Raw genomic sequence first — 17,644 nt, 5'->3', positions numbered from 1 at the left:
CGTGTACAGCTTCTCTTAAAGGGCCGGTGTCCTTTCTGCAGTTTACCACTCTCCACCGGTATTATTATTTCACCGCTCTCAAACAATCACCTGCTTCCAGGCCAGCTTCCAGCAGTGTATAGCTTCTCTTAAAGGGCCGGTGTCCTTTTCTGCAGTTTACCACTCTCCACCGGTATTATTATTTCACCGCTCTCAAACTCCAAACTTCATTATTATTTCATCGCTCTCAAGTTCGTTTATTATTTAACTGGTTCCAGCCAGTATCCACTCCGTACCAACAACAGTCTGGTTCCAGCCAGTATCCACAGCAGCCGTTTTACCTTCAGCAGCCCAGCCTTTCCTGGAACATCAGCTGGTACGATCCTGGGTTCTCTCCATTGCTACAGTCAGGCCTGGTAAGGACTTTCCAACTAGAAGATTATAAGAACTGTCTCACACTACCAGTGCCTGTGGCCCTTGCCACCCTGTAGTACCCAGGAATTGTATTTATCCTCTGTTGACTTTTATGTTTCCTTTACTGCTGCTGTGTTACGGAATTTGTCATAATAAACATCATTGACTTTTATCCTGGTTGTCGTGGTCACGCCTTCGGGCAGTTATTCTACATGTTACTTACATGTCTAGGGGTCTGATACAACCTCCCAGGTTCCGTTACATCTCAGCCCCTACAACTGAGGCTGCCTCCTGTCAGCTCAGGCCCTCAGTTGTGACAAGGTGTTTGTGTCGGCCACTAGGGTCGCTTAGCTTACTCACACAGCTACCTCATTGCGCCTCTTTTTTTCTTCTTTGCGTCATGTGCTGTTTAGGGAGTGTTTTTTGGAAGGGCCATCCTGCGTGACACTGCAGTGCCACTCCTAGATGGGCCAGATGTTTGTGTCGGCCACTAGGGTCGCTTATCTTACTCACACAGCTACCTCATTGCGCCTCTTTTTTTCTTCTTTGCGTCATGTGCTGTTTGGGGAGTGTTTTTTGGAAGGGCCATCCTGCGTGACACTGCAGTGCCACTCCTAGATGGGCCAGGTGTTTGTGTCGGCCACTAGGGTCGCTTAGCTTACTCACACAGCTACCTCATTGCGCCTTTTTTTCTTTGTGTCATGTGCTGTTTGGGGAGTGTTTTTTGGAAGGGCCATCCTGCGTGACACTGCAGTGCCACTCCTAGATGGGCTAGGTGTTTGTGTCGGCCACTAGGGTCGCTTATCTTACTCACACAGCTACCTCATTGCGCCTCTTTTTTTCTTCTTTGCGTCATGTGCTGTTTGGGGAGTGTTTTTTGGAAGGGCCATCCTGCGTGACACTGCAGTGCCACTCCTAGATGGGCTAGGTGTTTGTGTCGGCCACTAGGGTCACTTAGCTTACTCACACAGCTACCTCATTGCGCCTCTTTTTTTCTTTGCGTCATGTGCTGTTTGGGGAGTGTTTTTTGGAAGGGCCATCCTGCGTGACACTGCAGTGCCACTCCTAGATGGGCCAGGTGTTTGTGTCGGCCACTAGGGTCGCTTAGCTTACTCACACAGCTACCTCATTGTGCCTTTTTTTCTTTGTGTCATGTGCTGTTTGGGGAGTGTTTTTTGGAAGGGCCATCCTGCGTGACATTGCAGTGCCACTCCTAGATGGGCCAGGTGTTTGTGTCGGCCACTAGGGTCGCTTATCTTACTCACACAGCTACCTCATTGCGCCTCTTTTTTTCTTCTTTGCGTCATGTGCTGTTTGGGGAGTGTTTTTTGGAAGGGCCATCCTGCGTGACACTGCAGTGCCACTCCTAGATGGGCCAGGTGTTTGTGTCGGCCACTAGGGTCGCTTAGCTTACTCACACAGCTACCTCATTGCGCCTCTTTTTTTCTTCTTTGCGTCATGTGCTGTTTGGGGAGTGTTTTTTGGAAGGGCCATCCTGCGTGACACTGCAGTGCCACTCCTAGATGGGCCAGATGTTTGTGTCGGCCACTAGGTTCGCTTATCTTACTCACACAGCTACCTCATTGCGCCTCTTTTTTTCTTTGCGTCATGTGCTGTTTGGGGAGTGTTTTTTGGAAGGGCCATCCTGCGTGACACTGCAGTGCCACTCCTAGATGGGCCAGGTGTTTGTGTCGGCCACTAGGGTCGCTTAGCTTACTCACACAGCTACCTCATTGCGCCTTTTTTTCTTTGTGTCATGTGCTGTTTGGGGAGTGTTTTTTGGAAGGGCCATCCTGCGTGACACTGCAGTGCCACTCCTAGATGGGCCAGGTGTTTGTGTCGGCCACTAGGGTCGCTTATCTTACTCACACAGCTACCTCATTGCGCCTCTTTTTTTCTTCTTTGCGTCATGTGCTGTTTGGGGAGTGTTTTTTGGAAGGGCCATCCTGCGTGACACTGCAGTGCCACTCCTAGATGGGCCAGGTGTTTGTGTCGGCCACTAGGGTCGCTTAGCTTACTCACACAGCTACCTCATTGCGCCTCTTTTTTTCTTTGCGTCATGTGCTGTTTGGGGAGTGTTTTTTGGAAGGGCCATCCTGCGTGACACTGCAGTGCCACTCCAAGATGGGCCAGGTGTTTGTGTCGGCCACTAGGGTCGCTTAGCTTAGTCATTCAGCGACCTCGGTGCAAATTTTAGGACTAAAAATAATATTGTGAGGTGTGAGGTATTCAGAATAGACTGAAAATGAGTGGAAATTATGGTTTTGAGGTTAATAATACTTTGGGATCAAAATGACCCCCACATTCTATGATTTAAGCTGTTTTTTAGGGTTTTTTGAAAAAAACACCCGAATCCAAAACACACCCGAATCCGACAAAAAAAATTCGGTGAGGTTTTGCCAAAACGCGGTCGAACCCAAAACACGGCCGCGGAACCGAACCCAAAACCTAAACACAAAACCCGAAAAATTTCAAGTGCACATCCCTAGTGATTACATGATCTCTTACCCACTACTGTGATTACATGATCTCTTACCCACTACTGTGAATACATGCGCTCTTACCCACTACTGTGAATACATGATCTCTTACCCACTACTGTGATTACATGATCTCTTACCCACTACTGTGATTACATGAGCTCTTACCCACTACTGTGATTACATGATCTCTTACCCACTACTGTGAATACATGATCTCTTACCCACTACTGTGATTACATGATCTCTTATCAACTACTGTGATTACATGATCTCTTACCCACTGCTGTGATTACATGATCTCTTACCCACTACTGTGATTACATGATCTCTTACCCACTACTGTGAATACATGCGCTCTTACCCACTACTGTGATTACATGAGCACTTACCCACTACTGTGATTACATGATCTCTTACCCACTACTGTGATTACATGATCTCTTACCCACTACTGTGATTACATGATCTCTTACCCACTACTGTGATTACATGATCTCTTACCCACTGCTGTGATTACATGATCTCTTACCCACTGCTGTGATTACATACGCTCTTACCCACTACTGTGATTACATGATCTCTTACCCACTACTGTGATTACATGAGCTCTTACCCACTACTGTGATTACATGTGCTCTTACCCACTGCTGTGATTACATGATCTCTTATCCACTACTGTGATTACATGATCTCTTACCCACTACTGTGATTACATGAGCTCTTACCCACTACTGTGATTACATGATCTCTTACCCACTACTGTGATTACATGATCTCTTACCCACTACTGTGATTCCATGATCTCTTACCCACTACTGTGATTACATGATCTCTTACCTACTACTGTGATTACATGATCTCTTACCCACTACTGTGAATACATAATCTCTTACCCACTACTGTGATTACATGATCTCTTATCCACTACTGTGATTACATGATCTCTTACCCACTACTGTGATTACATGATCTCTTACCCACTACTGTGATTACATGATCTCTTACCCACTACTGTGATTACATGATCTCTTACCCACTACTGTGATTACATGATCTCTTACCCACTACTGTGAATACATGATCTCCTACCCACTGCTGTGATTACATGATCTCTTACCCACTACTGTGATTACATGATCTCTTACCCACTACTGTGATTACATGATCTCTTATCCACTACTGTGATTACATGATCTCTTACCCACTACTGTGATTACATGATCTCTTACCCACTATTGTGATTACATGATCTCTTACCCACTACTGTGATTACATGATCTCTTACCCACTACTGTGATTACATGATCTCTTACCCACTACTGTGATTACATGATCTCTTACCCACTGCTGTGATTACATGATCTCTTACCCACTACTGTGATTACATGATCTCTTACCCACTACTGTGATTCCATGATCTCTTACCCACTGCTGTGATTACATGATCTCTTACCCACTACTGTGATTACATGATCTCTTATCCACTACTGTGATTACATGATCTCTTACCCACTACTGTGATTACATGCGCTCTTACCCACTACTGTGATTACATGCGCTCTTACCCACTACTGTGATTACATGATCTCTTACCTACTACTGTGATTACATGATCTCTTACCCACTACTGTGATTACATGATCTCTTACCCACTACTGTGATTACATGATCTCTTACCCACTACTGTGATTACATGATCTCTTACCCACTACTGTGATTACATGAGCTCTTACCCACTACTGTGATTACATGATCTCTTACCCACTACTGTGATTACATGATCTCTTACCCACTGCTGTGATTACATGATCTCTTACCCACTACTGTGATTACATGAGCTCTTACCCACTGCTGTGATTACATGATCTCTTACCCACTACTGTGATTACATGATCTCTTACCCACTACTGTGATTACATGATCTCTTACCTTTCAGCATTGACATAAGGGACATAACTGGAAACAAATTGTTCAACATCTGTAAGAGACACAAAGAAACAAATGTTCAGGAGTCTATAACTACCACATGTTATACAATGTAACTGCAGCACATATATACTGTATATACTGTACTATACATCTGCCAAGGAAACACCAAAGGAATTACTACAGACAGTACTAATGGGGCATCGTCTTCCTGAATAGAGACTGTCATCCTCCTGTACAGAGAGCGTCATCCTCCTGTACAGAGAGCGTCATCCTCCTCTACAGAGAGCGTCATCCTCCTGTACAGAGAGCGTCATCCTCCGGTACAGAGAGCGTCATCCTCCTGTACAGAGAGCGTCATCCTCCTGTACAGAGAGCGTCATTCTCCGGTACAGAGAGCGTCATCCTCCTGTACAGAGAGCGTAATCCTCCAGTACAGAGAGCGTCATCCTCCTGTACAGAGAGCGTCATCCTCCTGTACAGAGAGCGTCATCCTCCTGTACAGAGAGCGTCATCCTCCTGTACAGAGAGCGCCATCCTCCTGTACAGAGAGCGTCATCCTCATGTACAGAGAGCGTCATCCTCCGGTACAGAGAGCGTCATCCTCCGGTACAGAGAGCGTCATCCTCTTGTACAGAGAGCGTCATCCTCCTGTACAGAGAGCGTCAACCTCCTGTACAGAGAGCGTCATCCTCCTGTACAGAGAGCGTCATTCTCCGGTACACAGAGCGTCATCCTCCTGTACAGAGAGCGTCATCCTCCTGTACAGAGAGCGTCGTCCTCCTGTACATAGCGTCATCCTCCGGTACAGAGAGCGTCATCGTCCGGTACAGAGAGCGTCATCATCCTGTACAGAGAGCGTCATCCTCCTGTACAGAGAGCGTCATCCTCCGGTATAGAGACTGTCATCCTCCGGTACATAGAGCGTCATCCTCCGGTACAGAGACGTCATCCTCCTGTACAGAGCGTCATATTCCTGTACATAGCGTCATCCTCCAGTACAGAGAGCGCCATCCTCCTGTACATAGCGTCATACTCCTGTACATAGCGTCATCCTCCTGTACAGAGAGCGTCATCCTCCGGTACAGAGACTGTCATCCTCCTGTACAGAGAGCGTCATCCTCCGGTACAGAGAGCGTCATCCTCCTGTACATAGCGTCATACTCCTGTACATAGCATCATCCTCCTGTACAGAGAGCGTCATCCTCCTGTACAGAGAGCATCATCCTCCGGTACAGAGACTGTCATCCTCCTGTACAGAGAGCGTCATCCTCCGGTACAGAGAGCGTCATCCTCCTGTACATAGTGTCATCCTCCTGTACATAGCGTCATACTCCTGTACATAGTCATACTCCTGTACATAGCGTCATACTCCAGTACATAGTGTCATCCTCCTGTACATAGTGTCATACTCCTGTACATAGTGTCATCCTCCTGTACATAGTGTCATACTCCTGTACATAGTGTCATCCTCCTGTACATAGCGTCATCCTCCTGTACATAGCGTCATCCTCCTGTACATAGCGTCATACTCCTGTACATAGTGTCATCCTCCTGTACATAGTGTCATCCTCCTGTACATAGCATCATCCTCCTGTACATAGTGTCATCCTCCTGTACATAGCGTCATCCTCCTGTACATAGTGTCATACTCCTGTACATAGTGTCATACTCCTGTACATAGTGTCATCCTCCTGTACATAGTGTCATCCTCCTGTACATAGCGTCATACTCCTGTACATAGTGTCATACTCCTGTACATAGTGTCATACTCCTGTACATAGTGTCATCCTCCTGTACATAGTGTCATCCTCCTGTACATAGCGTCATACTCCTGTACATAGCGTCATCCTCCTGTACATAGTGTCATACTCCTGTACATAGCGTCATCCTCCTGTACATAGCGTCATCCTCCTGTACATAGCGTCATCCTCCTGTACATAGTGTCATACTCCTGTATATAGTGTCATCCTCCTGTACATAGCGTCATCCTCCTGTACATAGTGTCATACTCCTGTACATAGTGTCATCCTCCTGTACATAGTGTCATCCTCCTGTACATAGCGTCATACTCCTGTACATAGTGTCATCCTCCTGTACATAGCGTCATCCTCCTGTACATAGCGTCATCCTCCTGTACATAGCGTCATACTCCTGTATATAGTGTCATCCTCCTGTACATAGTGTCATACTCCTGTACATAATGTTATCCTCCTGTACATAGCGTCATCCTCCTGTACATAGCGTCATCCTCCTGTACATAGTGTCATACTCCTGTATATAGTGTCATCCTCCTGTACATAGTGTCATCCTCCTGTATATAGTGTCATACTCCTGTACATAGTGTCATACTCCTGTACATAGTGTCATCCTCCTGTACATAGTGTCATCCTCCTGTACATAGCGTCATACTCCTGTACATAGCGTCATCCTCCTGTACATAGTGTCATACTCCTGTACATAGCGTCATCCTCCTGTACATAGCGTCATCCTCCTGTACATAGCGTCATCCTCCTGTACATAGTGTCATACTCCTGTATATAGTGTCATCCTCCTGTACATAGCGTCATCCTCCTGTACATAGTGTCATACTCCTGTACATAGTGTCATCCTCCTGTACATAGTGTCATCCTCCTGTACATAGCGTCATACTCCTGTACATAGTGTCATCCTCCTGTACATAGCGTCATCCTCCTGTACATAGCGTCATCCTCCTGTACATAGCGTCATACTCCTGTATATAGTGTCATCCTCCTGTACATAGTGTCATACTCCTGTACATAATGTTATCCTCCTGTACATAGCGTCATCCTCCTGTACATAGCGTCATCCTCCTGTACATAGTGTCATACTCCTGTATATAGTGTCATCCTCCTGTACATAGTGTCATCCTCCTGTATATAGTGTCATACTCCTGTACATAGTGTCATCCTCTTGTACATAGCGTCATCCTCCTGTACATAGCTTCATATTCCTGTACATAGTGTCATACTCCTGTACATAGTGTCATCCTCCTGTACATAGCGTCATCCTCCTGTACATAGTGTCATACTCCTGTACATAGTGTCATCCTCCTGTACATAGCGTCATCCTCCTGTACATAGCGTCATACTCCTGTACATAGCGTCATCCTCCTGTACATAGCGTCATCCTCCTGTACATAGTGTCATACTCCTGTACATAGCGTCATCCTCCTGTACATAGCGTCATACTCCTGTACATAGCGTCATCCTCCTGTACATAGCGTCATACTCCTGTACATAGCGTCATCCTCCTGTACATAGCGTCATCCTCCTGTACATAGTGTCATACTCCTGTACATAGCGTCATCCTCCTGTACATAGCGTCATACTCCTGTACATAGCGTCATCCTCCGGTACATAGTGTCATCCTCCTTTACATAGCGTCATCCTCCTGTACATAGCGTCATACTCCTGTACATAGCGTCATCCTCCTGTACATAGTGTCATCCTCCTGTACATAGCGTCATCCTCCTGTACATAGTATCATACTCCTGTACATAGTGTCATCCTCCTGTACATAGCGTCATACTCCTGTACATAGCGTCATCCTCCTGTACATAGTGTCATCCTCCTGTACATAGCGTCATCCTCCTGTACATAGCGTCATCCTCCTGTACATAGCGTCATCCTCCTGTACATAGTGTCATCCTCCTGTACATAGCGTCATCCTCCTGTACATAGTGTCATACTCCTGTACATAGTGTCAACCTCCTGTACATAGTGTCATACTCCTGTACATAGCGTCATACTCCTGTACATAGTGTCATCCTCCTGTACATAGTGTCATACTCCTGTACATAGTGTCATCCTCCTGTACATAGTGTCATACTCCTGTACATAGTGTCATACTCCTGTACATAGTGTCATACTCCTGTACATAGTGTCATCTTCCGGTACATAGTGTCAAACTCCTGTACATAGCGTCATCCTCCTGTACATAGCGTCATACTCCTGTACATAGTGTCATCCTCCTGTACATAGCGTCATCCTCCTGTACATAGTGTCATACTCCTGTACATAGCGTCATCCTCCTGTACATAGTGTCATCCTCCTGTACATAGCGTCATACTCCTGTACATAGTGTCATCCTCCTGTACATAGCTTCATATTCCTGTACATAGTGTCATACTCCTGTACATAGTGTCATCCTCCTGTACATAGCGTCATCCTCCTGTACATAGTGTCATACTCCTGTACATAGTGTCATCCTCCTGTACATAGCGTCATACTCCTGTACATAGCGTCATCCTCCTGTACATAGCGTCATCCTCGTGTACATAGTGTCATACTCCTGTACATAGTGTCATCCTCCTGTCCATAGCGTCATACTCCTGTACATAGCGTCATCCTCCTGTACATAGTGTCATCCTCCTGTACATAGCAACATCCTCCTGTAGATAGCGTCATCCTCCTGTACATAGCGTCATCCTCCTGTACATAGTGTCATCCTCCTGTACATAGCGTCATCCTCCTGTACATAGCGTCATCCTCCTGTACATAGTGTCATACTCCTGTACATAGTGTCAACCTCCTGTACATAGTGTCATACTCCTGTACATAGCGTCATACTCCTGTACATAGTGTCATCCTCCTGTACATAGTGTCATCCTCCTGTACATAGTGTTGTCAAAGTCGAAAAATATCGTTATTCTCATGCCTTGTACTAACCCCATGCGCTTGCCCGCTGCACGTGCACATTCTCTCCCGTGCGTGCGCATATTCGCAGTTGCGTGACGGCGCCTCCACGGACATGCGCTCAAGCGCGTGGTATGTGCAGTTACGGTAGAGTTTGTGTGCGTCTGGCGGGCGACTCAATTGTCACATAGTTAATCCAAATAGTGTATTTTATAGGTTATGGTCTCCTTAATAATATCAGTAAGTTTGTTTAGTGTAACTGGTTCATGGACAGAGATATCCCTCTTTACATGATACGAAGGGTCAGACAGGTTTTGAGCAGTGGTGTTTGGTATGCAACGGTAGAGTATATTATTGGTAACATTCCGGTGTTGGTTTGAAAGAGATTAATCGCTCTTGCGAATAGTTATGTTTATAAGAAGTTTATGGACATTTACTATATTTGCAGTTCATTATCCATGCGGCTGGAATCCTGAGATTACCTCCCACCTGAGCAGTATAAAATAGTCACAGCCCACCTGTTTGAATCAACCTATGACCTTTTGTTATAATGTGAAGACAGATTCCTGTGTCCAACGAACAATGAGATTGTAGGCCCCTTTGTATTGTACTGTATGCAGTGTATGTAAGGCAGCCAGTTTGGGCCAGCTCAGTCTACTCTCCACAAAAGGTTTTCATCACTGACTAACTTGAGAGCTGGTACCAGGACTGCGCAGCGATCATTCCCCAGTGTGTAAGTTTTTCTCTGTAACCAACTTGTTCTCTGTTTGTATTTGCCATACTCTCTCTCTCTGTTATTGTTACGCTGTTGTATATTGTATATGTGTAGTTATTATGTTTAGATATTGATGTTAGTCTGTAGTGTATAAACTGTTAACTGTATTTTCCTTTTTTTACATAACTAAATCTCGTTAGTAAAGGTTTTGGAACCTTAGCAAGGTATTGTGTGTTTATTACATTGCTGAGAGTATCCAGATTGCTCAATCGCTCAAGAGGCTTTTATATAATAGAGGTAAATTAGCATTGCATTGTGTTCACATTACAAAACCAAGGTTTACAGTATAGGCTCAGCCTTTCATTGTGTTGCATACAAGGTTTACTGTGTGTCATCCTGTGAGCGTCTGCGCCACTCGTGTTCCTCTTGTGGGCACAGCGTCCGCTACGCTAGTAGCGTAGCATTACGGTACTCGGACCGCCTATAGCGTGCTCGATACCCAGCGTAAGCCGTGAGCGAACGTGTCGGTCATGCGTCTCGACCATGGCCTAGCGTCTGCTACGCTAAGTGCGTACCCTTACGGTACCCCGTACGCCCATTGCGTACTGAGTCTCTTACCAATATATAGTGAATGTTATAAGATAAATATTTAGCTTTATCAATTGGCGGCTCGTCCGTCCTCCACATATCCGCTCTAGCGAACACAAGCAGACTTTATCTGTCAGCAAAGGGCAGGATGGCGTATCCCTTTGTATCCGTGTTGGTGGTAATCGATACGGTAGTGCTGACTAGATAAGCGTCTGCATCGCTACGCTGTAGGAGTGCTGGTGGAATCCGGAACCAGAAGGTAAGAACAGTACGCTATTGTCTTTTAAAACTGTTTTATTTCTGTTTGATACGCATTGCGTACGCAACACACGCACACACCTGTTTTTGTCATTTGTGTAATTTCACATCTCGCTTTCCTGTTTGCCATTTATCATTGATAACGTGCTGTGAAAGATTTGTTGCTAGTGGTAGTTAAAAGTAAAATTAATACGAAAGGGAGTAATTTGTAAAACACGCGCACGGCTTTGCCTAAGATACAAGGGAGACCTGTGTGGTGCTTGGTAAATGATTGCAGTTAAATATCATTTGCATTGATAGAAACGTGTTACTTGTGTTACTGTGGACGTTTCTGGCCTGTGTACACGTGTCCCTAACAAAGGGCGGGACAAGCGTACGCGTGCAAGGGCTGACGCACGTAGCGTATATTACGCAACGGTGCGTATGGGTACGCCCACGTAATACAAATCACACGATAGTATTGTTTTAGTAGGCGATACGGAGGCAACGCGATAATAGCGCAAGTCAATCTCAGTGTCCTAAATTTTAGCGTAAATAATCCTTCTCTAGTTGTAACTCCTTTCGGGACTAGACTGTGATACTGAATGAAAGGGATTTCTGCGCAGAAACAAAAGTAAAGAGTATATGAGGTGAAAGAGTGTGTATACATATATATAAGTTTCTCATTTTTGGGGTGGAACCACAGGAAATCGAGTTCTCGTGAGGTACATACGTGAAAGTGACGGCGCGGTGGCTTCAGAGGCATCCCTTGTTAACACATTAAAATAAGAGCATTAGAGTATAGCAGACCAGGAGGTCACGGACCAGGAGGTCCAGAGACAGACCAGGAGGTCTAGGTACAGCGGACTAGGAAGTCCGCTATAGATAGAGTCAAGAAGAACAACACCAGGAGGGTTGGTGCAATACCCATATAGGCCATTAAGCTCTGGCTGAAGGAATTCGCAGTCACAATTTTCGATTCCACTGGTCGTTCCGCACATAAGATTAGTTGTTATGTGCAGTACGATTGTACCGCATGTAATTGTGTGCATTAGTTTGTAAGTTTACCCAGTACCATTTGCGTACGCTAGAGGGGTCATAAATGCTATTTGTACATTCTAACGTGATTTGTGTAATTTTTTTTATTTTAAGGGAGGTTCGCTGGTCACTCAGGAATTCTCCAGCAACTGATATTTACTGGGAAGGGTTAAGTGCTCTTCGGATCACACCCACACGTTCCAGTAAATAGAGGTTCAGGTCGCAGGGGCCCTAGGTTGAGTACGCCAGCGCTAAGGCAGTGTGTGGGCGTATTGGTCGACGCAGGTGAGTGAGTGGAGGTACTCGGTAAACTTTCACCGTCAGCCTACCCCGGACATCTTGGTTTTTGTAAGGGTTCGCTGAAGACCCTGATTTGAAGGTCAGAGGTAGCGAAAGCAACACCTGCAAAGATGGGGGCCAGTTGTTCAGGTAGAGGGCGATCAACCCTGGTCCAGGTTGATTTAGTAAACCGGCCCATAAGGTCGGCAAGGTATATAACGTGTGATACAGACCAGGAGGTCCAAGATGAATCACATACAAAGGTTTTCAATGAATGGGAAAGAATGACTGTGCATGACGGAGAAAAGTTCCCACGGGTAGGCAGTTTTAGCCCCGAGGTGTTACAAAATCTAAGGAGAAGGATATGTCTCATTAAATCTGCAAAGAAACGGATCAAACATTATGATTATTTACAGTTATCGCAACAGGAAAGTGAAATACAAGGAGGATTAGCTTACACAGCTGACTCTCACTTTGGTAAGAAAAATATGGCAACAAGAGAGAAAGTGGTTACGGAGAATGGCACACTGGGGTATGATAAACATGCACTTAGTAACTGTATAGATGATAAGAATAATTGTAACGAATGTAACAATGATAAAAGTAAAACCGTTAAATGTACAACTGTTAACCCGTGCAAGTTGCACTCCATGTTAAACTTCCCTCAGGATTACAAGCAAGAAAGTGAGCCAAGCACGAGGTCGGCACCATTTCCAGCAGCCATCATACAAGACATCCAGGTGGACGCGACCAAATCGGTAAAGGCAGTAGTCAAACCCCCTTACGGAGGGTCAGGTGAGGTCGTGTCCACAGGTACGTACAGTGTTATATATCACGCACAAACAAATGTATCTCATATTGTAGAACCAACACAAGATGATGTTATAATTGAATGGAACATCAAAAGACACCTGGAGTCACAGGGCAGTAAGCAAATGACAGTCAGTAGACAAGCCCTGACAACGAAGCCACACCAGCTTAAGCCCCAAACCCCTGTGAGAAATTCAAATGTGATAGTTTGTTATCATTGTCACAAAGAGGGACATTTTGCAAGAGATTGTAGATCAAGAAATATACAAAAGTCATATCAACCCCCTAGACAACGACATGACCATGATATCCAAAGAAACAGGGAAGCACAGGGAGGTAAGAAGCCTCAGATCCCTGTGGGTAAGTCAAAGGTGATAAGGTGTTATAATTGCCAGAAGGAAGGTCATTTTGCACGTAGTTGTAGGTTTAAAGATCCACAGAAGGTATATCAACCCCCTAGACAAAAACACGAGCAGAGTTATGACACACAAAATTGTAATCAGGGATCATATAGGAAGAAGTTTGGGCCGCACCTGTAATATGCAGTCAGGAAAGGTGATCATTAGGACTGATAGTAAGCCTGCGGTTACAGTTAATGATATTGGGAGGTCAGTTCCGTGTAGACACAGGAACGGCCGGGTAAACTTTGTAATTTATCTGTAAATGTTTCTTTCTCCCCATCTCTGACGTTCATCGGCAGAACTCAAACATCACATAGCTACTTGGTCTTTGCAGAAGTCTATCTAACCCCAGTGTGACCTACCGACATCGGTGTGTCCTGGCCAGGCACAAAAGGGTGGAGTGTGGAAATACTGGTCGGGGGAGACTGCGCAAAGATACCAATGGATGTGATGGTGTGACAGCCTGATGGTGAACGGAAGATCTGACAATGTTTTTTTGTTTGTTGTTTTAGGTAACATATATATGAATTGTTCTCCCTCTCGTTTGTTTTTTTCCTCTTCTCTCTCATGTTCTCATGCTTTACAGATGGTATGTCACACATCAGTTAGACAAATGGTAATGCAAGATTTTTGTTCCTTCGCAGATTTGGAAGGAATATTGTATCACCGGAATGTTCGTTTGGAAGATTGAGAGACAGCACCTTTAAGATGACAACAGAGCAAGAGGAACAACAAGACTAGAAGACATCGTAACATTTTTCTTTCCCCTCAATTATTTTTTTTGTACCCCCATTACAAATTTCTCCTTTTCCTCCTATAAGATGGACTTGCCCCAAGAGACTGTGATCCGGATTTTCCTGTTGACCATGATGTTGACCAGAGCAGTCTGTTTCGGTGAGAGTACCATGGAGGTCGAGAAAGGATCTGGAATGGGTTCTGATGACCAGGATGGAGGCGTAGTTTTCCAAGAGCAACATAATCACAGAGTAAAGGCGAGTATCAGAAAACGATCTGGTAGCATTGACAATAGAAGGAATTGTGAAGGATTGTTAGCTGAAGAGAACTGCATCTGTAGGCATTGTGACAATATAGTTGAGGATGGGTGCATCAAGAAATGTCAGTCCAGTTTTAATGTCCACATGGACCGGCATCCATTGAGTGACTATCACTCTTTAGTGGGTAAAGTGTTAAACCAGACAGACTGTTGGGTATGCTCTCAAGTACCTCAAGGTCATAGCAAATCAGGACTAGTACCATTCCCTTTAACTGTAGGAGAGGTACTTGAGTTAAGTGGTGGGAGGCCGGTGGACAAGAGGTTTAATATCTCTAGTCCTCCTAGTTTGAAGCTCCACCAGTATCACGTGGATAAGTCCTTAGTATGCTTTAACATTTCCAATCCCCGAAAGCCGGGAAATTGGGAAGTGTCATGGAGTAATCAAACCATGACATTTTCATATAGAGCCGATAGAATGCCCATAGACACAGAGCTTATACGCCAGATCGCCAACATTGGAAAATATTTCCGGTATAGGTATACTCTAGGAAGTAGGACCATGCGAGTTGGAGAAGTATCACCAGGATACTGTGCACATATCGTACAACCTGATACGTGTACTAGACAGATGGGAGAGTTAGGGTTAGGAGATTTCACATGGAAAATTTGTAACATGGTAATGTCATACTCTGTCCCATATGTTCTCCCCGACGATGCATATTTCATAAGCGGGAGCAAGGCGTATAAGTGGCTTGCCCCAAACTCAGAGGGATTGTGTTACATTGGAATAGTACTGCCTGAAGTAATGACTGTATCCCATATCAAAATTAAAGACATTCACCGTGGTGCCCAAGCTCCTTATACTCACACTCATTACGAGCACGTCGTTACACGGCACCAGATAGAGAGGACAGAGCATCCGGCCTCTGATCTGATCCATGAATCCACCGGGATTCAATTCCTACTCGCGTTAGATATCACTCGTACCGCCAGAGGAGTGATAAACTATAGATATATATCTGCGCTAGCGAACTTGTTAGACAATATCACCGAAATGTATGACGACACGTTCAGGTACACTGGGAAAGAGTTACAAGCCTACAAAACAGAGCTGGTTCAGCATAGGATGATTCTCAATTATCTCACAGCAGTGACAGGCGGGTATTGTGTTACCCTAGCAACAGTATGGTGTAAAGTGCTGCACGTATATTACAAACAGCACTGAGGACCCGGCCGAGGTCATAGACAAAAAGATGGATGACATTTTGCAATTAAAGTGGGAGTTTCGAAGGAAACACAATCTCACACTCGCTGCTCTGGGTAATGAGCTGACCAGTTGGGTGTCATGGTTGAACCCACGAAATATAATGGACGTAGGGAAATTTCTCTTGTGTATTCTGGGAGTCGTCATATTGGTTGGCCTGATATTTAGATGCGTTCGGACTTAAACGAAGTGTAAAGGTAGTACCAGAGTGATGAGTCTGAGGAGCGAGGACACTGTAATAACAACAACTAATTTGATTTATGTCCCAACGATAGAGACAATGTTGTGATGAAAATGTGATTCCACGGTCCGTTTCTTTCACCCGTTTCTCCTTTGTTTTCCTCCAAGGTACAAAGACATCCGCTTGGAAGAAGAATTTGACAACCTCTTTTATATAGACCATTGATGAACTATGCCACAAGCCCCAATATCCCTAGTGACTTTAACTTTTCACGAAAGCCCAATACTTTAGAGACTGTAATTTTATGGACAATGGAACAGCTTTTGCTCGCTATTTATAGCAAAAGCACCGAGAGACATCAGACAACATGTACATCAAGACAAAACATCAGACAAGACCTCAATCGGCGACTGTTTATTTAAACTCACATAGTTTACGACTGCATTTATAACGATTGTTTCTTATCTTCATCTCTACAACCTCCAGGTAATGACACACATAGTCGACAGGGAATATAGACACATATGTCAGCATTCACATGTTCTCCCCCTTCATGTATCATCAACTAATGTGCACCCCATTTGTTGCAACCAAAAGCCGAAAAGAGCTCGGTAGAGTTTGACAGCCCATCCACAGACCCTTGATAAGGGATAAGAAGGATTCAAATGTATACTTCGCAATACTTCGAAGCTTGATTTAAAACACGTACGGCACGATGATACAAGACCCCTCAAACATGGATTTCATACACACATGCTTTTACTATCTCACTAGGTCATACTTTTCCCACCTTCTCCTCTCCTCCCCTTACCCAATCATAAAAAGGTGTTTACATGATGACATATATTTTTCTGTTTTGTTTAGGAAGTGGCAGTTATTGGTGACTGCCAAAGGGTGGACTGTGAAAGTCGAAAAATATCGTTATTCTCATGCCTTGTACTAACCCCAATGCGCTTGCCCGCTGCACGTGCACATTCTCTCCCGTGCGTGCGCATATTCGCAGTTGCGTGACGGCGCCTTCACGGACATGCGCTCAAGCGCGTGGTATGTGCAGTTACGGTAGAGTTTGTGTGCGTCTGGCGGGCGACTCAATTGTCACATAGTTAATCCAAATAGTGTATTTTGTAGGTTATGGTCTCCTTAATAATATCAGTAAGTTTGTTTAGTGTAACTGGTTCATGGACAGAGAAATCCCTCTTTACATGATACGAAGGGTCAGACAGGTTTTGAGCAGTGGTGTTTGGTATGCAACGGTAGAGTATATTATTGGTAACATTCCGGTGTTGGTTTGAAAGAGATTAATCGCTCTTGCGAATAGTTATGTTTATAAGAAGTTTATGGACATTTACTATATTTGCAGTTCATTATCCATGCAGCGGGAATCCTGAGATTCCCTCCCACCTGAGCAGTATGAAATAGTCACAGCCCACCTGTTTGAATCAACCTATGACCTTTTGTTATAATGTGAAGACAGATTCCTGTGTCCAATGAACAATGAGATTGTAGGCCCCTTTGTAGTGTAGTGTATGCAGTGTATATAAGGCAGCCAGTTTGGGCCAGCTCAGTCTACTCTCCACAAAAGGTTTTCATCACTGACTAACTTGAGAGCTGGTACCAGGACTGCGCAGCGATCATTCCCCAGTGTGTAAGTTTTTCTCTGTAACCAACTTGTTCTCT

At 44.8% G+C, this 17,644-nt stretch overlaps 1 protein-coding gene across 1 annotated transcript in view; it reads right to left on the bottom strand.

Annotated features, from left to right (window-relative positions):
* LOC135057453 (pancreatic lipase-related protein 2-like) overlaps positions 1 to 17,644 on the bottom strand; it is a 108,483-nt gene that overhangs the window by 55,730 nt on the left and 35,109 nt on the right. Inside the window, exon 4 of the mRNA XM_063963346.1 lies at positions 4,806 to 4,854. Coding sequence (XP_063819416.1) covers positions 4,806 to 4,854 — 49 coding nt within the window. The remainder of the gene's footprint in view (positions 1 to 4,805; positions 4,855 to 17,644) is intronic.

Source organism: Pseudophryne corroboree, chromosome 3 (genome assembly GCF_028390025.1).
Source record: "Pseudophryne corroboree isolate aPseCor3 chromosome 3, aPseCor3.hap2, whole genome shotgun sequence".
NCBI lineage: Eukaryota > Metazoa > Chordata > Amphibia > Anura > Myobatrachidae > Pseudophryne > Pseudophryne corroboree.
This window is presented reverse-complemented; position numbering and strand designations above follow the sequence as displayed.